This window comes from Erythrolamprus reginae, chromosome 2, assembly GCF_031021105.1.
Source record: "Erythrolamprus reginae isolate rEryReg1 chromosome 2, rEryReg1.hap1, whole genome shotgun sequence".
Classification (NCBI taxonomy): Eukaryota; Metazoa; Chordata; class Lepidosauria; order Squamata; family Dipsadidae; genus Erythrolamprus; species Erythrolamprus reginae.
This window is the reverse complement of record NC_091951.1, coordinates 191,233,215-191,256,156: the sequence shown is the minus strand read 5'-3', so window position 1 is coordinate 191,256,156 and position 22,942 is coordinate 191,233,215. Positions and strand designations below refer to the sequence as shown.

Sequence of the window (22,942 nt, the reverse complement as noted above, 5' to 3'; positions counted from 1 at the left end):
GATAGGGTTTTATGTGCTTTTTAATATTACATTTGTTTTCACTGGAATATTGTTTTTATTACTGTTGTGAGCCGCCCCGAGTCTTCGGAGAGGGGCGGCATACAAATCTAATAAATTGAATTGAATTGAATTGAATAGAATAGAATACCATCCCTCCCTCCCCAAAAATTTTTTTTTATAATTGTATAAAAAATAATAATAATTAATTATTTTATATTTTATATTATAATTTTTATATTATAATTTTATAATGTATGGTTCCATGGTTAATTTCTGGGCATTCTAGCACCTTTTTTTACAATCATAGCATTTGAGGGGTTCTTGTCTTTTTTCCAATTTTGTGTGAATTCTCACTGCCATTATTACAATAGCCCTACTTTTGAGAGCTTTTAGCACCTTCCCCCTCATTCCAGATCTGATGGTCTCAAACCTGCTTGCACTTCACTCTTGGAGACCCCAAGTTCGTCTTCATCATCCCAGCTCAAATCCACAAGCTCAGCACTGTTTGACCGATAGAGAGGGTACAGAAGGGGCTCATCCAGAGGGTTCTCTTCATCCTGCAGTGGAGGAAGGAAGGCACTCAATACAGAAAAATGGGCAGCCAGATAGGATGAGGGCAAATGGGCAAATCCACTTCCATCAACTACAAAGAGGGTTCTGTTTCAAAGATCTTCAAACTTGGTTTGATCCGCTTAAGTCACAATGGTTCTCAACCTTTCTAATGCTGTGACTCCCTTAATACAGTTCCTCATGTTGTGGTGACCCCCAACCATAAGTCTAGCGCCAATTCTCCCAACAGAGCTTTAAGCTGATTGGCAGGAAGGTCAGAGGGACACCCCCACTGTCAACGCCTGATTGGTCGGATTGTAAAAATATGTTCCAAGGTGCCAGAATAGAAGCTTTAGTTCCTAACACCATGAGAAATTTGTCTTTTCCCATGGTCCTTAGGCGACCCCTGAAATGGTCTTTCAACCCCCAGGTTGAGAACCACTGACCTGGATTTCACAATGGTGTGAAATCCTCTCTCCATCTCTCTCTTTCTCTCTTTCCCTTCCTCTCTCTCTCCATCTCTCTCTCTCTCTCCCTCCCTCTCTCTCTCCATCTCTCTCTCTCTCCCTCCCTCTCTTTCCATCTCTCTCTTTCTCCCTCCCTCTCTCTCCCCATCTCTCTCTCTCCCTCCCTCTCTCTCTCCATCTCTCTCTCTCTCCCTCCCTCTCTCTCCATCTCTCTCTTTCTCCCTCCCTCTCTCTCCCCATCTCTCTCTCTCTCCATCTCTCTCTCTCTCCCTCCCTCTCTCTCTCCATCTCTCTCTCTCTCTCCCTCCCTCTCTCTCTCCATCTCTCTCTCTCCCTCCCTCTCTCTCTCCATCTCTCTCTCTCCCTCCCTCTCTCTCCATCTCTCCCTCCCTCCCTCTCTCTGTCAATTTTGAAATGACTACCGTCGATGCCATATTTACATTGCTTCATTTCTTAGTAGCCATTTTCTGGGGAGGGGGAGGGTTGAGAAAGAACTGGAATGTGATGCTTGAGTCCACTAGACAAAACATCTACCAGATGCAGCGTGTGAACCAAGATCATGCCAACAAACATATATTGAAACAAAGAGGAAAGGATCCTGCTGGACTGATGGATTAACATAACCCAGGATACCTGGGTGGGAAGCTCCTAGACTTTTTATTACTCTGAAGCATGGGAATTATCCAGAGCTACCTTCAACTTTCTAAGTGCCAATATGATGTACTCAATACAATGTACTCAATAAAAGGTCTTTGAAGACTTAATGGAGCATCTGAGTCCTGATTCAATTGGGTTCAATGCTCGGAACCATGAAAAGAGAGGGGGGAGGGAGGGGGGAGAGATAGAGAGAATGATAAAGGGAGTATGAGACAGAATGAGAGAGAGAATAAGAGAGAAGAGAGAATGAGAGAGAGAAAAGAGGGAGAGAATGAGAGAGAATGAAAAAGAGAATGAGAGAGAGTTGAGAGAAAGAGATAGAGGGAGAGAGAGAGGTAAGTTCATTGGGGTCATTGGGGGGTACCCATGAAGAAGTACAAGCTCAATAAAGGACAAACCATGCACAGAGTCCTTTTTGTGGTCTGTCCTTTATTGATTTTGTAGTTCTTCATGTGCACCACCCAAATAACCCCAAAGGACTTCTCTCCCTCTTCTGCCATGGGTTTATCACAGTGGCACGTGAGTATGAAATCCTAAGCGTATCTGTCCAATTATGTGTGATAGGATGGAAGCCTTGAGAAAGAGTGAATGCTTCATCTTCAACATTAGCCCCACTTCCTCCGTACTGCACGAGAATCCCACACCCAAGTCAATGAGAGTCCACCTCTGATCAAGAGCTCCAGACAAATATGGAAATAGGGGGAGAGAAAGGGCTGTGCACAGCATTGACCGCTATTCCACTCATTTTGAGCCCTCATCAAAATCAGTTCCATACTTTAACACAGTGGTTCTCAACCTGGGGGTCGGGACCCTTTGGAGCTCGAACGACAGTTTCACAGGGGGTCACCTAAGACCATGGGAAAAGACAAATTTCCCATGGTGTTAGGAACTAAAGCTTCTATTCTAGCACCTTGGAACATATTTTTACAATCCGACCAATCAGGCGTTTACAGTGGGGGTGTCCCTCTGACCTTCCTGCCAATCAGCTTAAAGCTCTGTTGAGAGAAGTGGCGCTAGACTTATAGTTGGGGGCCGCTACAACATGAGGAACTGTATTAACGGGTCACGGCTTTCGAAAGGTTGAGAACCACTGTTTAACATGAAAAGAAAGAAGAGGGAAGATAGTGAATGACTGACTGACAAAGAATGATTGTTAAATACGTTCGTGTACATGAGGGGCAAATGGAGAGTGGAAGGCCTTTGGCGTTTCTTAGAATTTGTATATTTGTTACAAAGATGTCGCCACCACACCCCTAACAGATTTTGCTTTCTGGGACAATGGTTCTCATTGCAAACATAATGAATTCAATCATATTCTACACCTGAAACAAAGACTTTCTGTCTTCCTTGAGAGTATTCCTAAACTTTGTAGAGAAAGAGTTGGCAACCTAGCATTCTACAAACTTGGGGGGCTTTATTGCCCACTGACACCAATTAAAGCACAATTATAAAGTACGATGGGAGTTTCCAAACCAGTTTGGTATAGTTGTTAAGACACAAGATTGAAACTGGGACCGTGTGAGTTGTAACCCTGCCTTAGACAAGGAAGCCAGCTAGGTGAACTTGGGCTGGTCACTCCCCATTAGCCCTAGGAATGAGGTAAGGGCAAATCGCTCCCCAAAACCTTGCCAAAAAACCCCTATATAATATTGTCTATGCATTTGTCAAGAGTCAAAGCTACTTGAAGGCACCCACACAGAGACAAAAACCAGAGGGATTTTAGTCTAAAATAGTGATGATTTTGGGGCCTTCTGGGACCACTGAAAGTCAGGAAACAGGCTGATTCCAGACTTTGTAGCAGGTTTTTGCTCTCCCCAAGTTCCAGAGCCTTTCTTGGAGTCTAGGGAGGGTGAAAGCGGCCTCCCCCCACCTCCCCAGAGGTCCTCCAGAGGCCAGAAACCACCCACTTGCTGACTTCCGGTTGGCCCAGAAGTTCTGGGTTTTTCCACTCTCCCAAGGCTTCAGAGCCTTTCTAGGCTTTCCCCGTGCCCCTGGAGACTTCCTGGAGGCCAGAAATGGCCCATTAGGAAGTTGGGAATTTCGATTGGAATTCTGAATGAGAAGGGGATGTAAATATCCCAAATTTATGTTTTATTTATGTCTAGGGGGGGGGGGTGTTTGGTTCTTTTTCTTTTTCCTTTCTTTGTTTCGTTCTTCACTTTGCTTGTATTCATTATGTTTATACAAATTTATTGAAAGTTTAATGTTGTTGTTGTTTTGTGTTTGTTTTTAAAATTCAATATTTTTTTTTAAAAAAAGGAAGTTGGGAAATGCGGGCCTCCAGGAAGGGGGGGAGGGCAGCCATTTATGTCCCCACCCCAGGCTCCTAGAAAGACTCTGAAGTCCGAGGAGAGTGACCCCCATGCGGACCAAAAAAGGTTCACCATGAAATGATGAAAGCTTACATACGAACTACAGGACAAAGATATTAAGGAATTCCAGAAAACTTGGGGCAGGTGGTATATCTGCATTGCCAAAAATAAAATAAAATAAAGGAACAATGTGAATAACAATAAAGTTATTCAAGTCATCAAATTTAGAGAGAAAAATTAAAATGTTAATAAGAGGAAATATTGTTATTATAAGGCACTATTGTACCATAGAGAAAATAGGGAAAATGAAAATAAAAACGGATATGTTAAACGGAAAAGTCAACAAGATGTGTAACAATTAACAAAGGGAAAATACAGTTATAAATGAATGAGCTGCAAATCAAGTATACTGATACTTAGCAGGTGTAAATATCAAGCTCTGATACCAAAATAACCCATGTATAAAGCATAATGCTTTATTTTTGTTATGAGTGTATACAGTATATGTTATCATTCTCTTTCTTATTATTATTCTTTCTCTCACTTATAGATTTATATGTATATACACTCTGTAAATGTTGTATTGTTGTTATGTCTTTCTATGTTTTTTTAATGTATATAATTAATAAAGTATTTTTCCAAAAAAAAAAAAAAAAGGTTCACCATCACTGGTCTAGAAGGCTCCAGGGCATTTGGGCAATGTTAGCTGGATAACATTGAGCATTGATAACATTTGGGCAATGTTAGCTGGATAACCTGGATAGAGTGAAAGAGTTTGAGAACAGCTTTTTTCTATATCAATATTGCAAAGAAGAAAGAAAGCGATCGAGATAACTTGAAGGTTTTGGTATTGTTCACTCACTAGTCTGTGGATGACCCCTTTGATTGCCTGGTACCAATCCTGGCTGGCAGCTTCATTATCTGATTGCAAGAGATACTCATTGCCAGTCACAGTGCGAAACTAAGAAGAAAAGAGGAGAGAACAAATTAGATTAGGCAACAATTCCACTTAACATAATCTCATGCTCTTCCAATAGAACCTCACCACCTAAGACTAGGAATCCTAATTTAATTATAAACAATAACAACAGCTTCATTTAATCCCTTGTTCCTGCTATGTTCCTCTACTTGTGGGCAGGTGAACAAACCAGTAGCTTAATGTTACAATTGAACCTGGAATTATAGTGAAGTACAGCCAGAGAAACCAGAGTATATTAACTAACTATCTTGATTTTTAAAAAGGACCACTGTGAGTCAATTCTGAAGAGCTGACAAGCTTCCAGTAGGACAAACAAGGTTAGTCACATTGTATAAAATCTCGCTACAAATATCTCAGGTCAAGATGGGCTGGGTTCCCACACTTACATGGAAGACATTCCGCTTGCTGGACAAATCCCGAGCCCACTCAATACGAGCCCCACGCAAATCCACACTGCTTTCCGGCCGGCTACCAGAGGGCGTCTGCGGGAGGGGGAGGACAGAAGTTAGGAAACTGTCTCTATACTCCACAGCCAAACAATCTGTGCCAGAGGTGACTGAGAAGGGATGAGGAAGATGGGTACTAATCCATGTTTACTTCCTTATTGATTTATCACAACCACACGAGATATTTGTGTGGATGGATGGATGGATGGATGGATGGAAGGAGGGAAGGAAGGATAGATAGGTAGATGAGAGACAGACAGACAGACAGGGAAAGATGAGAGATGGAGGGGGAAGGGGAAAGAATGGACAAAAAGGGAAACATACATACATACATACAATATACACATGGACACACATCATCCCTGAACAATACTGTGGACATATCTAAAGGCTATACCAGACATTACCACCTGCAGTGAAATTTCATTTTAACATATGCCGATAAGTGTACATTCAAAGTGACAATAAAATTATTCTACGTTCTACCAGATCCCTAAATGGGCAATACTGTATTCAAAAATCTCTCCCTCTTGCTCCCAGCCAACACTTTCTCAAAGGGAACATATGGATGACTTTTCCAGAGATTGAACTGACTTCTTCCAGAAAGTCTTTAAAATTAGTGCGAGGGCTGTACAAAGTCAGGTTGCATGCCAACCATACAAGGCTGCCTTTCCTGATTTGCCATTGAAGCATCTGTCTTCACTCACCCATGCAGCGGTCACTTTGGGGTCCTTGTAGAACATGAGACTGTTCCCAGCTAATACAAGCCACGATGATGCCCAGCATTTTCTGGAGGTAAAGGAAAACAAGAAAAACTGGAGTCCAGCTCAGAAAAGCCATAAAGAAAACCTACAACCTCCACCCGGGCTTCCAAGTTTAACAGTGCACAAAGTTGCTTTGAACCATCAAAATCAATGCTTCTACATACAGGCATGTGACACTGCAAGGATCTGTTTGTGCTTGGAATAACCTCTGCAGTTTCATAAATGTCAATGTGTCAACATGCCAGTGATCAAATATTGGAGGAGACACCAAGGAAGAGCAATTTTGCTGATAGCTTCTGGCCTCAAAAACAAGAATATTGTCTGAATTTTAATACCATAAATGAGAAGTGCCACTGCCCCTTTCTTGCTGAACAGTTGCTAATGAAATAATAGACTGGCGGAGAGAAGGGACTATGAACTGGGGTTAGAATAGGGGTCTGTAGTATTGTCAGAGGGATGCGACCCATTCTCTCCACAAACTGTTTTCCTTGTTATCAGCCGGGAGAAGGCTTCGTGGTATCCAAAGCAGAACATCTAGATTCAGTCACAGTTTTGTTCCAAATAATATCAACCTTGTGCTCTCTCAAATTTCCCCTTTCTGCTACGTATTCAAAATGACAATAAAGGTTTGTTTGTTTGTTTGTTTGTTTGTTTGTTTGTTTGTTGATTGATTGATTGATTGATTGATTGATTGGATTTGTATGCTGCCCCTCTCTGCAGATTCGGGGCAGCTAACAACAGTGACAAAAAACAGCATGTAACAATCCAATACTAAACAACTAAAAAACCTTATTATAAACCTTATTATAAAACCAAACATACAGACAGACATACCATGCGTAAATTGTAAGGCCTAGGAGGAAAGAATATCTCAGTTCCCCCATGCCTGATGGCAGAGGTGGGTTTTAAGAAGCTTACGAAAGGCAAGGAGGGTGGGGGCAATTCTAATCTCTGGGAGGAGTTGGTTCCAAAGGGACGGGGCTGCCACAGAGAAGGCTCTTCTCCTGGGTCCCGCCAAAAGACATTGTTTAGTTGACGGGACCTGGAGAAGGCCCACTCTGTGGGGCCTAACTGGTCGCTGGGATTCGTGCGGCAGAAGGCGGTCCCTGAGATAATCTGGTCCGGTGCCATGAAGGTTGTCTTATCTTGTCTTAGGAGACAGCCTGTTGACTATCTTCCTTCAAGCCCTCCTTTTGAGAAGAGCTCAGACTTACTTTCTGAACTTGCCTTCATTAGCACGCAGCTGAATTTAGGACCTGGGTCCAAGTTTGGTTCACGTCTGTACCAGCGAAGGGCTGCAAAAATGTTTACTACCACACTGTGGGCATGGCTTGTTTTGGGGGTAAAAGTTAAATAAATAAATATTTTAAAATGTATTCTTTGCTATGGGAATTTTGGAGTGGTCATTACATGAGGGATGTTTGCATGTAGCCATAACAAATTCCTTCTAGATTGCCAAGGTCATCCTTTCTCTTTTGCCCTCCTGCACCTGCACAGAAGGAGATGGGAGTTTCTGCCAAGTTAGCAGAGGACGATTGGTCAATGTGATGGACTTGGGGGCATGGGGACAAGGGTTTGAACTTTCAGCTGGGTGTAGAAACCCCCTGGGACTTCAGATTTGGGTTTCTCCCAGATGTGTCAACATGCTCTGCTAATAAACTAGAACTTTGCTTCAGACTTTGATTTAGATTTCAATAGAAACATAGAAACATAGAAGACTGACGGCATAAAAAGACCTCATGGTCCATCTAGTCTGCCCTTATACTATTTCCTGTATTTTATCTTACAATGGATATATGTTTATCCCAGGCATGTTTAAATTCAGTTACTGTGGATTTACCAACCACATCTGCTGGAAGTTTGTTCCAAGGATCTACTACTCTTTCAGTAAAATAATATTTTCTCATGTTGCCTTTGATCATTCCCCCAACTAACTTCAGATTGTGTCCCCTTGTTCTTGTGTTCACTTTCCTATTAAAAACCCTTCCCTCCTGAACCTTATTTAACCCTTTCACATATTTAAATGTTTCGATCATGTCCCCCCTTTTCCTTCTGTCCTCCAGACTATACAGATTGAGTTCATTAAGTCTTTCCTGATACGTTTTATGCTTAAGACCTTCCACCATTCTTGTAGCCCGTCTTTGGACTCGTTCAATTTTGTCAATATCTTTTTGTAGGTGAGGTCTCCAGAACTGAACACAGTACTCCAAAAGTGGTCTCACCAGCGCTCTATATAAGGGGATCACAATCTCCCTCTTCCTGCTTGTTATACCTATAGCTATGCAGCCAAGCATCCTACTTGCTTTTCCTACCGCCCGACCACACTGCTCACCCATTTTGAGACTGTCAGAAATCACGACCCCTAAATCCTTCTCTTCTCTTTTTTCATTGACTATAGCCCAATACTACTTGGAACCCTGACAGCAGACATGTATCTTCTTTGACATACTCCCATTTCTCTGGATTTGCTTCTTCTCCTCTCCCTTACAAAAAGTTTCAGCTCTGCCTTATTTTGCCCCACCCCACCCCCTTCAGATTTATGTCAATAACTGAGAAGCTCCATTATTCACTAAGGCCCCTTTCCAGCCCCTTTGTCTATTCAGGCCAGGACATTGCTTGTCAAAATCCCTTCAGCTGTGAAATGGTCCTCAGTCAGAGCGGGTGAGGTAGCCAAATGAGGACCAAGAAGCATAAATGCCCCAGATTTTTCCTATATGCTCAATGAGGGAGGTATCCCCTCTCCTGCCAGACTTTAACTGGGTACCTGAGTTTCCGACCTCCTTCAGCAATCTTGGTTTTGTTCAGCTGTCCACATTTCTCCACCATCTGCCAAAAGAAACAGTGTCAACACACTTGCAGTCCTAGCTGTGTCCTGTTGGTCCTTCCTGAAATCCATACCGCTCCCCACTTCTCTGCAGATCTTTTATTTCTTATGAATTCTGGCCGCAGGTAGGGCTCCACTGCTAGCTCTCCTACTGGATCAATTGAGGGAGGAAACGTCCTAATGTGGCTGAATTGTTAACCCGTAGCAGTCTCAAGCAACACAGACAGTAATGGGAATGTTTACATTTGGTGACATCTGAAGGACCATTTATTTATTTGTCAAACAAGTATAGTATTATAGTATGTATTTACACAACATAAGTAGAAAGTAGTGATAGAAAGGATAAAAGACAGTAGGACAGGGACGGTAGGCACAAGGGTCACTTATGCATGCCCCTTACAGACCTCTGAGAAATGGGGAGAGGTCGATCATAGATAATGTTGAAGATTTTGAAGAGTCTACGGAGAGGGGCGGCATACAAATCCAATAAATTATTATTATTATTATTATTATTATTATTATTATTATTATTATTATTATTGGATTGGGGGAAGAAACAACAGAGTCCGGTAGTGAATTCCAGGCGTTGACTACTCTATTGGTGAAATCGTATTTTTTGCAGGCTAGTTTGGAGCGATTTACATTTAGTTTTTATCTATTATGTGCTCTTGTGTTGTTGTTGTTAAAGGTTGCTAAAAGTTGTTGTTAAAGATGAAGAAGCAAAACAATCTAAGGCAGTGGGGTCTGATCATTTTTCAAAGAAGATAGAGAAGAAACACATTGGTACATACCAAGAATAGGGCAAGTGAACCCTCTAAATGCACAAATCCTAGTCCCAGTTAGAGATTTCTTCCCCGACAATTCCATTTTCCATGCCACCTTCTCTACCTTTGTTTTATTTGGTTATGCGGTTATCTGTCTGTCTGTCTGTCTGTCTGTCTGTCTGTCTGTCTCTGTCTCTCTCTCTCTCTCTCTCCCTCCCTCCCTCCATCATCTATCTATCTATCTATCTATCTATCTATCTATCTATCTGTCTGTTATTGTTTATATATGCTGTCCCTCTCCAAGGACTCGGGGCAGCTAACAACATATAAAAGGAAACAATAAAATACAGTGGCTCAATCCAATTAATTAAAACTAGGCAAACTAATCTAAAATCCCCAATTATGTTAAAAATCAATCATACCCATTCAGACTACAGTCATACATAACATTCATTGGCTAGGGGACTAATATATATTCGCCCCAAGCCTGGTGGCATAAATGAGTCTTAAGGCCGATTGAGCCTAATATTGTAACATACATGTAGTAATTCAGCATTGTCCGAGATGGAACCATTAGTAGGTGAGGGCACAGAATATTCTCCTAACCAGGTGTTGAAGTTATATTCGGAATGGTTCCGCCGATGGTTTCCCTGTGCGGAGAAAAAAAAAGATTATTTACCAACCATTCTGGATATCCATTCCCTTCCTGCCGCCAGCAGGCACTGCCAAGGCGGAATCTTAGGCCCAAATCCAAGGCCTAAATGGTTGACCAAACTGCGTAGCAGATAGTGAGGTAGCTAATATACGGCACCTCCATGTATTTTCCTTCTTCTTTTTGAAAACACTTTCTTTATAAAGGGGGAAGTGGCCTGCGTGATTACCAAACAGAGTTTGCTAATGTAATAGGCAGAAGGAATAACCTTCAGGAACAAGAGGAAGAGCCACAACCCAACAAAGACCGAAGCACAGGGCAGGAATGTCATTTGAGTATGTATCTCAGACAGGACTTCCCTGTAAAAGTGTGCGGGGGGGGGAGACAAAATATTCATACTTGCAAGATTCTATTATTTATTTTATTTTATTTTATTTTATTTTATTTTATTTTATTTATTTTATTTTATTATTTTATTTTATTTTATTTTATTTTATTATTTATTTTATTATTTATTTTATTATTTATTTTATATTTTATTTTATTTTATTTTATTTTATTTTATTTTATTTTATTTTATTTTATTTATTTTATTTTATTTTATTTTATTTTATTTTATTTTATTATTTTATTATTTTATTATTTTATTATTTTATTTTATTTTATTTTATTTATTTTATTTTATTTTATTTTATTTTATTTTATTTTATTATTTTATTTTATTTTATTTTATTTTATTTATTTTATTTTTATATTTTTTTTATTTGATTTGATTTGATTTGATTTGATTTGATTTGATTTGATTTGTATGCTGCCCCTCTCCGTAGATGTTATAATCAGGTGGAGATTTTGCTTTTGTGCACGTGGAGGAAACAAAATCTCGTGAGGGGATGCGCGTGCATGTGAGATCTCAGCAATTTTTTTGCTTGCATGCATGTGCTGAAATCTCACACACACGCGTGTTCCCTCACCAGATTTTGCTTCCTGCAAATGCGCAGAATTCTGGCTGCACAAAATCTTGCTCGGACGCGTGTGAATGCATGCTAGAGACACAGAGCTGTGCGCGCAGCTCAATTTTCGCTACCGGTACAATGGTGTCAACCGTATCGGTAGGAACATGCTACTGGTTATAATAAAAGTAGTATTACATTCATGACTTTGGTTTTTCTAATCTGTTCTACCTGGACGGGCTGATAGACTGTCCTTCCTTCCCTCCCTCCATCCACCCTTTCTTTCCCTCCCTCTCTTCTGCAGTACATTATATTTAGGCTCAAGGTTGACTCAGCCATTCACCCTTCTGTAAAATGAGGTCCCAGATTGTTGGGGGCAATAGGCTGATGGTTAGAGAGGCCTGTAAAGGACTGTGAAGCAGTATATAAGTCTAAGTGCTATTGTGATTGCTCTTTAAAAGCAATAATAATAATAATAATAATAATAATAATAATAATAATAATAATAATAATAATAATAATAATAATACAACAACAACAGAGTTGGAAGGGACCTTGGAGGTCTTCTAGTCCAACCCCCTGCTTAGGCAGGAAACCCTAGGCTACTTCAGACAGATGGTTTTCCAACATCTGCTTAAAAATTTCTAGTATTGAAGCATTCACAACTTCTGGAAGCAAGCTGTTCCACTGATCAACCATTTCGACTGTCAGGAAATTTCTCCTTAGTTCTCAATTACTTCTCTCCTTGTTTAGTTTCCACCCATTGCTTCTTGTTCTACCCTCAAAGGTGCTTTGGAGAATAGTTTGACTCATTCTTCTTTGTGGCAACCTCTGAGATACTGGAACACTGCTTTCATGTCTCCCCTGGTCCTTCTTTTCATTAAACTAGCCATGCCCAGTTCCTGCAACCATTTAGGGCTGTGCAGGGTTATTAACTCCAGTATTTAAAATTATTTTAAATTACACCCCTAAATGCCCTAGGGACTGCTGTCCCGCCTTCTCCTTCATATGCATCTTTCCTTTCACCCCAGTTGGATATAGATTAAGCCTTCCATGCTGCAAATCCTTTGAGCAAAGGCACCTGTTTTGTCCTCCAAAACTTGCCATCCCAGCGGATTCCCCCCTTACCTTGTGAGGCCCTGTCTCTGGAAACATCAAGGATCTGGTATATCCCAGCTTTTTGTGGAGACTTTGAGACCCAAACTGCTCCCTGCTCACTCTGTCTTGTGTTTGGTCCTGATCGTCTCCTGGAGTAGGATCTGCTGGAGCGGAGAGATCATTTCCCTCTATCTGTACCGAGTTCTGGCAAAAGAAAAACATGGAAAGGGGGAGGGGGAAGAGTGAGGGGGAGAAGAGAAAGGGCATGAGGCAGGCATGAGCCCAACTATGGCTCCCCTTCCTTGTTCTGGCTCTCACCAATTTGATCCACAGCCACCTATTTCTTGCAAACATGGGGCCTCAATTTCTTCAATGTTGACCCACAGTTGATGATACAGGCAGAGGCTTCAGGGGGCATGGGGACGTGACAAGGGGGTGTTGGGAAGTGGGAAGGGAAGGGGTTTACTGTGCAGACTAGCTGGCAACCACATGCCCTCTGTTCTGACACAGCACACAATGAATTCTCATTACAGAAATTTCTCAGGCATCTGGCAGGTGGCCCAAAATGGAATTCTGGCTAAAAGTACCAGAGATCAATCAAACTCCAAAGAAAGCTTCTAGATGAGATATATTCGTGGCAGATATATTAGTGTCAATAGCTGAGCATCTCAGGGCTTGATTTACAGACTGGGAATATCCCCCACCCCGGCAATAATGCTGCCAAATCCACTCAAGAATATTCCCCCAAAGGTTACAACTGGCTCAAGTTCATTTAATACCTGATTGAAGATTTGTTGAATAAAGGAACCTACATTGCACACCAGACATTAATACAATCGAGAGAGTCCAGAAATGTTTCACAAAAATAGTCCTTCACTTGTCCACTTGCAACGAAATACCTTATTCCACCAGACTTGAAATAATGATATTTGACAATTTACAACTACGTCGCCTCCAATCTCATCTAAATGTGGTTCATAATGTCCAAAATGTCCTTCCTCTTAATGACTACTTCACCTTCAACCACAGCAATACACGAGCACATAATAGATCAAACTAAATGGAAACCGCTCTGAATTCAACTGCAGAAAACACGACTTCAGCAATAGAGTGATCAATGCCTGGAATGCACTACCTGACTCTCTGGTTTCTTCCCCAACCCCCCCAAAATTTAACTTTAGACTATCTACAGTCGACCTCTCCCCATTTCTAAGAGGTCTGTAAGGAGCGTGCATAAGCACATCACTACCATCGCTGTAATACTGTCCTAATGTCCTCTTTTATTGTTACTTTTTACTTTTGTTATGTTTATATAAACTACAACTATCCTATACATGTTTAACAAACAAACAAATGAACAAACAGGTAGGTAGGTAGGTAGGTAGGTAGGTAGGTAGGTAGATAGATAGATAGATAGATAGATAGATAGATAGATAGATAGATAGATAGATATCTCACTGAAATACTTTTAACATGCCAAATATAAGGCCATTTTCATCTCTTTCATACCAGTAATCTGAGTTCACACATCGACTGGTTTTAGACAAAGTTGAATCGTAAACCATCTTTTACATAGGATCATGACTAAATAAAAAATGCTGAACCATAGCCAAATAAGAGTCTACGAAGATTCTCAGTCCTCCTAATCGTGGTTGTCCCAAAAGTGCTTTTTCAAAGGGGCACTTGGACTTTCCATTTTTTCTTTGAAGACAAAGCTGAAGATGCTTCCTGGATGGGAAGCAAAACATTGTTAGAGAAAAACCAGAAGAGCTCAGTTGCCTCTTGAAAAAGCACTTTTGGGATATCAAGATAAGCCACACTATTAGCACAATGTATGAACTCTGCCTTAGGAATGCCAATACACCTGGATTACATTTTTGAAACAAATCTCTACTATTAAAATTACTGTATTTCCATCCTATCAAGTTACAAAGATCTAAGTTACAAAATACTATTAGTATTAGCTCCAGATATCTCTTAATGCACAGTACTCTTAATAATTAGTACAAATATTAGGTGTTACTAGCAGATGAATAACTTGAGCATGAATTCTTATATAGCTAAACCACATTGCCCATACAAAAGAAGGAAGTTTTTAGTAGGCAAGAGGGTGTGTAGAAAAACAAAAATAAAGGGGGAAAGGTTAAACAATTTCCATTAAAAGTCAGTGTGATTCAGTGGCTACTGGATTAAGATGGATATATCCAGGTTTACGCCCACTCTTAGGTACAGAAAAGTCCTTGGGCCACTGAATCCTAAACTCCTCACAGAATTGCTGCTCTGAGGACAAAATGAAAGGAAATGACCCCTGAAATTGCTTTACTGAGCTTTCTCAATTTGAGCAAGATATAAACAAACAAACAAGCAAAAACAAATAAACTAGATGAATCCAAATGAAATTATCATGTTCCATAGCTACACAATATCAAGTCTACGGACAGGGGCGGCATACAAATCCAATAAATAGATAGATAGATAGATAGATAGATAGATAGATGGATGGATGGATGGATGGATGGATGGATGGATGGATGGATGGATGGATGGATGGATGGATGGATGGATGGATGGATAGATAGATAGATAGATAGATAGATAGATAGATTGATTAATTAATTCAGGGGTGAAATCCAGCAGGTTCTAGCAATTTTGAGTAGTTTTACGGAGAGGGGTGGCATACAAATCAAATAAATAAATAAATAAATAAATAAATAAATAAATAAATAAATAAATAAATAAATAAATGAATAAACAAACAAACAAACAAATGAAGAAATAAAGAAATAAACAAACAAACACAAATAAATTCAGGGGTGAAATCCAGCAGGTTCTAACAATTTTGAGTAGTTTGGAGAACCGGCAAATATTACCTCTGGCTGGGCTGAGAGTGGGGTGGAATTGGAGATTTTGCAATATCCTTCCCCCAATAGTGAGGAGGGAATGTGGATTTTGCAGTATCCTTTCCCTGCCCTGCCCACCAAGCCATGGCCACAGAACCAGTAGTAAAAAAAAAATGGATTTCACCACTGCATCAGTTGCTTCATAGGGAAGGAAATAAAGGAGAAAGCAGAAAGAACAGAAAGAGGGAGAGAGGGAAATTATTGCCTGGGTTACTCTGCATGCAAGATTTTTTTCCCTCCTATAACTTTTTGTTTAAAAAAATTTTTAGGTCTTCAAGCATTTTGATCAAATCACATCACTAAAAGAGATACTAGCAAGTGAAACATCATTTGTTTGAAACCATAAAGTACAGGAAATCGTTGACTTGCAACTGCAATTGACCCCACAATTTTGGTTGTAAGTCATGACCATTGTAAAGTAGGTCACCACGGGAACTACACCTGATTTTACAATTAGTGATGGGCGAACCCAACGGTGTTCGGGTTCGGCAAGTTCGAACAAACTTTATGCAAAATTCGGCCGAACTTGAACCCGAATGGGGAATCCCTCCCACTAAGAGATTCCGGGGGCGGAGCTTTGACGTCACCGGCAGGTTGTTAAGGACGCCAAGGTGATCACTTCCTGGATTCCATGGAATCCAGGAAGTGATCACCTTGGCGTCCTTAGCAACCTACCGGTGACGTCAAAGCTCCGAACGCCGAACATGACCCCGAACTTTGCCCGAAGTTTGAAAAAATTCGGTACAGACCCGAATTGTGCGGGTTCAGTTCACCCATCACTATTTACGACCCTTCTTGTGGTGGTTGTTAAGCAAACACAGCAGTCATTAAATGAATGCATTGTTTGACATGGGGCGGTTTAGGTGGAAACAAGAAGTGAACTCCAGTTTTGGGGAATAAAATGTCGTAACTCGCAGTCACATTTCTACAGGATGCTGCAAATGGCTATAAGTACAGGCTGGTTGCCAAGCAACCATGATTCAATCATGAGACCACAGGAGAGCCAAACATCGTAATTCTGAATCTAGACTATAGTAGTTTTTCCAGAGTCTGATAAGATTTTGAATGGTCACTAAGTGACCAGTTGCAAGTCAAGGACTACCTCTAAATCAATTCAGTACAGTATTTGCCAATTAAAACACTTTTTGGGTAAAGGCAAAAACCAATCAAAAGTAAGGATTGGATTGCTGAGGCAAGTAGAGTGGATGACCCCCACAATAATTCCAGCTTCTCACCATCTCTTGGCTCCTCCTGGGTGGCTTCCATGACTTTTCACCTGTTGCAGGATTATAGTAGTAACTACGCAGGGAGCTGGAGTCTATGTGACGTTCCCAGGCTTCCAACATCTGTAAAGGTGGGCTGCGTGGGGTAGGAGGTGTGGTTGGTAACTGCTTCATCTCTTCCAGATTGTAATAAATTGGAGGCTTCTTCCCCAGGAGAGGTGGAGGGGTATCATCCAACATCTGCTAGAAAAAGAAGTAGGAAATAAATGAGAGTTGGACTTACCGCAACATACTTTTCTCATCGCTGCTAAAGGGACCTGGTAGGAAAGTATTAACTCTATCACTTTTAGTCAGAACTTAGGAACTCTTCCTGTCCCATGGAAGAAGATTCATTCACTAACTATCTCTCAGACCAATCTACTTCACAAGGTTGTTGTGAGGGAAAATGGGAGGAAGGAGCACTATGTATATGCTGCCTTAAGGGCCTGAACAAATGGCGGGATTTAAAAGAAAAACCTTTAACAAATACAGTAAATCAGTGTTTCCCAACCTTGGCCACTTGAAGATATCTGGACTTCAACTCCCAGAATTCCCCAGCCAGCATTCGCTGGCTGGGGAATTCTGGGAGTTGAAGTCCAGATATCTTCAAGTGGCCAAGGTTGGGAAACACTGCAGTAAATCAATAAATTCCACTCTGACGACAAGAACTTGCAATTAGCAGGGTATATGGAACAAGAAGAATAATGTGTAACACTCAGTACAAGGCAGTAAAGTAATTCTCCTTTCGATCCTTGGACCGCTTAGGTCTCTTAATCCTCCCTCGTTTCCTAAACAAGCAGAGACTGTAGCCTTCTCATTCCTTTCTCCAATAGGCTGTGATGTGGATGAATAGGAGCCAATAGATGGACTTCTTTAAGTGCCAGCAACTGGCGCCCTCTGCTCCCCATAGTTGGAATCAGTGGTGGGTTCCTCTTATCTCCCCTACAGGTTTGGAAATCCTCACATTGCATCATTCCATCCGGGTACTGACCCTCTGCATATGCGCAGAAGCCTTTGTACAGGCGCAAAGGGTTTGTTGCCAGCCGCTTTCAAGCAATGGCGACCGGGGAATCAGTTCTGGAGCATGGTAAGCTGGCCACTACTACCAGTTTGGCGAATGGGGCCAAATTTCCACCATCCATTCATGTGAATCGGTCCAAACCGGTAGCAACACAACCGCTGAACCACCCAGGAACTCAATACAGTGATCCCTCGATTTTCGCGGGTTCAAACTTCGTGAAACGGCTATACAACGGTTTTTCAAAAAATATTAAGTAAAAAATACTCCACGGTTTTTTTTCTATACCACGGTTTTTCCCACCCAGTAACGTCATACGTCATCACCAAGAGTCACTTCTCTCTCTCTCTTTCTCTCTCTTTCCTGTCATTCTCTGATTCAATCATTTTCTCATTTCTCTTTTTTTCTCCCCTTTTTTCTATCATTTCTCTCTATCTATCTTCCACTCTCCCCCCTCTTGCTCTCTCTCTTTCTCCCTCTCTCTCTCCCTCTCTCCTTTCTATCTCACTCTGTCTGTTGCTCTGTCTCTGTCTCGCCTCTCCTGCAGCCCCCTCGCTGACAGCTGGGACGAAAGCGCTGTCAGCTAAGGGACTGCGAGAGGGGTGGGGCGGGCATTCTCAAAGCGCTCAGAGCGGCTAGTGGCCGAATGAGGAGGATGAGAAGCCGTAGCCACCAGCGCTGCTGCAGGAGGACCCGTGCCCCAATAAAGCCAGTGAGAGGGGTGGATCGGGCGGGCGGTAGCGGCGAGGGGGGCGGAGGCTCTGGGGGGGCGGAGGTGGCCGACATTCAAAACAATCTTTGTCGGCCTCCGCACTTTCGTCGCTCTCCACCCCCAACTTCAAGCCTGGCTCCTTGCGCGGCCTTGGGGTAGTTTTTGGCTGTCCATAGCCAAAAATTGTGTTTTTACTTCCGTATCTCTACTTCGCGGAAATTCAACTTTCGCGGGCAGTCCTGGAACGCAACCCCTGCGAAAATCGAGGGATCACTATACTGATTTATGGTATATATACTTCCACATATATGGAAGAAAATTAAAAAATTGAAATCTCAAATCCACCATCCTCCAGTTCTTTTTTCAAAAAAATATTTTTATTGATTTTGAAATACAAAACACACACACAACATACAACAGGGGCTCAGTGATTAGTGCCCGCCACCAAGCAACATTCGTAGCCCTCCACCAAAATGGGGGCATATTTTATATATACCATTTTAACTCAAGAGCAATATATCTATTTCCAGTTGTTCCATCAGCCATTCTGCTGAGGGAATCTCGGGGACTTGTTCCCCTTGTGGTCTGAGAGGATATGTGCTGTTGTGTTGCTTGCCCAACCTCTAGACCAGTCTATTTCATTTTTAAAATAAAATAAATATTTTGCATATGGCAAAAATATTAAAAAGCAGAACAAAATTCCATTTTCAATGAGCTAATATACTGCTCAAAAAAAATGAAGGGAGCACTCAAATAACACATCCTAGATCTGAATGAATGAAATATTCTCATTGAATACTTTGTTCTGTACAAAGTTGAATGTGCACAACAGCATGTGAAATTGATTGTCAATCAGTGTTGCTTCCTAAGTGGACAGTTTGATTTCACAGAAGTTTGATTTACTTGGAGTTATATTGCGTTGTTTGTTCTCTTTATTTTTTTGAGCATTGTATTTACTCTGTTTGCAAATTCAAAGGTGGACTGTTTACTGCATATAGTCAATACATGATGGAGTTGTATATTGAAAATATCTGGAGTTTCCCCTGATATGAGAGCTGTGGTGGTGCAGTGGTTAGGATGCTATATTGCAGTGTTTCCCAACCTTGGCAACTTGAAGATATCTGCACTTCAACTCCCAGAATTCCCTAGCCAGCATTTGCTGGCTGGGGAATTCTGGGAATTGAAGTCCAAATATCTTCAAGTTGCCAAGGTTGGGAAACACTGCTATATTGCAGGCTAGTTCTGCCAACTGCCAGCAGTTTGATCTTGACCGGCTCAAGTTTGACTCAACCTTCCATCCTTCCAAAATAAGTAAAACGAGGAACCAGATTGTTGAGGGCATTAGGCTGACTTTGTAAACGGCTTAGAGAGGCCTTTAAAGCGCTATGAAGTAGTATATGTCTAAATGCTATTGTTATTGCTATATGCGCTCAGAGGGGCACAAGGAAAAAAAACCTTCCTGAAGAGTATGGGAATCCTAAATTTGGGCGTCCCCTTGCCGATGATACAAAGTCAGTTAAATCTTCCACAAAGGCATCCAGACAATTATCTGGCTTAAAACAGGTCACTTTGAAAAGACGCCATAGGACTTAGCATATAGAAGGACTGAACATATAAAAGTTTAGGCCAGTGTTTCAACCTTGGCAGCTTTAAGATATGTAGGCTTCAACTCCCAGAATTCCGTAGCCAGCGTGTCAAGTTAGGCATTTTCTGAATTTATAACATGCCAAGCCTAAACATTTTCACCATCCAAACCCATGTAGGATGGTGAAAAATTTTAAGCTTCGCGTATCGAAAATTCATGTAGTACTTTCAGGGATGGCCTTTGTGTCAGCATGAGCGAGCGCAGAGTTTCTACGGGCTTTTAAGACTGTTAATTTCTCTTACCATCTTGACCGCCTTTCTGGCAGTTTCCGGCCGGCCAATCAGATTTTACTCTCCCTACGCTCCTCACCAAGAGTAAGAAGAATGCTTTTTTCAATAGGCCAAAGAATCAGCACCAATGGAAGGGGAGGATTTTCTCAGTGGCCTTCACCCTTGAAGCACTGCAGGCAAAATTACAGTCACTTTCCTCCTCCATACTTTGCAATACTCCATACTTTACAAGCTCTTCTTGCATTTTCTAGGCCAGTGATGGCGAATCTATGGCACGGGTGCCACAGGTGGCACATGGAGCCATATCTGCTGGCACAGGAGCCGTTGCCATAGCTCATCTCCAATGTGCATGGCGAACCTATGGGAGGGTGACACACGGAAACATATCTGCTGGCACACGAGCCATTGCCCTAGCTCAGCTCCAACATGCATGTATGTGCTGGCCAGCTGATTTTTGGCTCGCACAGAGGCTCCGGGAGGGCGTTTTCAGCTTCCAGAGAGCCTCCTGGGGGTGAGGAGGGCATTTCTACCCTCCTCCAGCTCTAGGGAAGCCTTTGGAGCTTGGGGAGGGTGAAACACGAGCCTACTGGACCCACCAGAAGTTGGGAAACAGGCTATTTCTAGCCTCTGGGGGTGGGGGTCGGGGAAGATGTTTTTGCCCTTCCCAGGAATTGAATTATGGGTGTGGGCACTCATGCATGCATGATAGGGCACACGTATGCTCTTTCGGCACCCAAGGAAAAAAAGGTTCACCATCACTGTCCTAGGCTTTTTTCCTGGCCCAGAATCATAGCACTTTCAGGTGTGGCCTCCTGCCAGCATGCCAATCAAATAGCTTATGGTTACCACAAAGAACCTCATGCAGGATGGGGAAGAGCCCTGGTTTTGTTCTTCTTTTTACCTCCCAAGTTTGAGCCACTGGTTCCTCTCTAGAAAGCAGAGCAGAAGGCTAAAGTAAGAGCCATTTCCTCCAGGGGAAAAACCAAGTTAAGATCTTTTCTATCATAATCAGCTACCTAAAAGTGACTTTCACATAATAAAGAGCCATACTTCCCCTCTGTGCAGGCTACAAGGAAGGATTCATGATATTTCAGGGATTTATGAAATTTTATGGTGGGTCTCATAAGGACAGTGAGCCATCTGAGCTTCAGAATAAACTGAGTCGATTACATCATCAAAACATTTGATTATTCAATTGGGGGGGGGAGTCAAAACCATTAGGAGAATCAGGTTATAATGCTATAATCCTGTTGATGAATTCATTCAAATTCTAGCCCAGTGATGACGAACCTTTTTGGGTTCACATGCCAAAAGTGTGTGTGTGTGTGTGTATTTGTGTGTGTGCTAGCACGTGCCCACAATCATTCCCTCCCCCCATGCATGCACACCCCCATGCTGCTCCTGCACATGCGCACAATCCTCCCCATCTCCGCGCATGCGCACAGGCCTCACTGAAGCCTGGGATGGTGAAAAAGCAGCCAAATGGGCAAACCGGAAGTTTGGGAAAATGGACTTCCGGTTTTCTCATTGTGATGTTTTTCACACTCCAGAGCCTTCAGGGAAGCTTCCTGAAGCCCCGGAGTGAGAAAAACAACACAACAGGCAAACCAGAAGTCCATTTTTCCCAACTTCCAGTTTGCCCATTGAGCAGTTTTTCACACTCTGGGGCTTCAAATGACTTTCCCCAAGACCGAAAATCCGCTAGCTGATGCAAGTATGCACACTGGAGCTGATATAGGGCAATGCCTCACATGCCCTCCGATATTTATTTATTTATTTATTTATTTATTCATTCATTCATTCATTCATTTATTAAATTTGTATGCCGCCCCTCTCCGTAAATTCGGGGCGGCTCACAGCAGTAATAGAAAAACAATGTACAATACAAATCTAATAATTAAAACTAAAAACCCATAATTTAAAAAACATGCACACAACATACCATACATAAACAATATGGGCCTGGGGAAGTTATCTCAGTTTCCCCATGCCTGACGGCAGAGGTGGATTTTAAGGAGTTTACGAAAGGCAAGGAGGTTGGGGGCAGTTCTAATCTCAGGGGGGAGCTGGTTCCAGAGGGTCGGGGCCGCCATAGAGAAGGCTCTTCCACTGGGACCCGCTAAACGACATTGTTTAGTCGATGGGGCCTAGATAAGGCCAACCCTGTGGGACCTAACAGTCACTGGGATTCGTGCGGCAGAAGGCGGTGACGGAGATATTCTGGTCTGATGCCATGAATGGCATACAATGCTACTTCTGGCATACGTGCCATTGGTTCGCCATCATGGTTCTAGCCTATCACATTTAGCACTGTTTTGGCTTTCTTTTAAACTGCCATGGTTGCTTATCATTTCAATTGTTTTTGTGGTTTATTTGAGAACAGAGCAGGACGTTTAAATAAATAAATATGTGGTTCTATATCACAGGTTGGGAATAAAAATTGATGCCACTAGATCAAAAAAGATTAGGATTACTGGTTTAGAGATCACAGTTACTTTCCAAGTTTATTCCCATGGCTTTACATAAGGTATGTACTGTATATACAGTATGTATGTATGTATCGTATTTTTCAGAGTATACAACACATCTCCCTCCCCCGCCCAAAAGAGGCTGAAAGTTTGGGTGCATTTTATACTCTGAATGTAACTTTTTCAAAGCTTTTTTTTCAGCCCTAATGAGGTCCTAATAATCTTCCCTGCTCTTTCCAGTTTAC

At 41.9% G+C, this 22,942-nt stretch overlaps 1 protein-coding gene across 1 annotated transcript in view; it reads right to left on the bottom strand.

Annotated features, from left to right (window-relative positions):
- The window catches only part of ARHGAP9 (Rho GTPase activating protein 9), a 57,156-nt gene that overhangs the window by 9,930 nt on the left and 24,284 nt on the right, over positions 1–22,942 (bottom strand). The window contains exons 4-11 of the mRNA XM_070736059.1: positions 16,598–16,825; positions 12,493–12,666; positions 10,302–10,412; positions 8,939–9,000; positions 6,118–6,199; positions 5,351–5,446; positions 4,848–4,946; positions 431–557 (exon numbers count right to left, since the gene is read on the bottom strand). Of these exons, the coding sequence (XP_070592160.1) occupies positions 431–557; positions 4,848–4,946; positions 5,351–5,446; positions 6,118–6,199; positions 8,939–9,000; positions 10,302–10,412; positions 12,493–12,666; positions 16,598–16,825 (979 nt within the window). The remainder of the gene's footprint in view (positions 1–430; positions 558–4,847; positions 4,947–5,350; positions 5,447–6,117; positions 6,200–8,938; positions 9,001–10,301; positions 10,413–12,492; positions 12,667–16,597; positions 16,826–22,942) is intronic.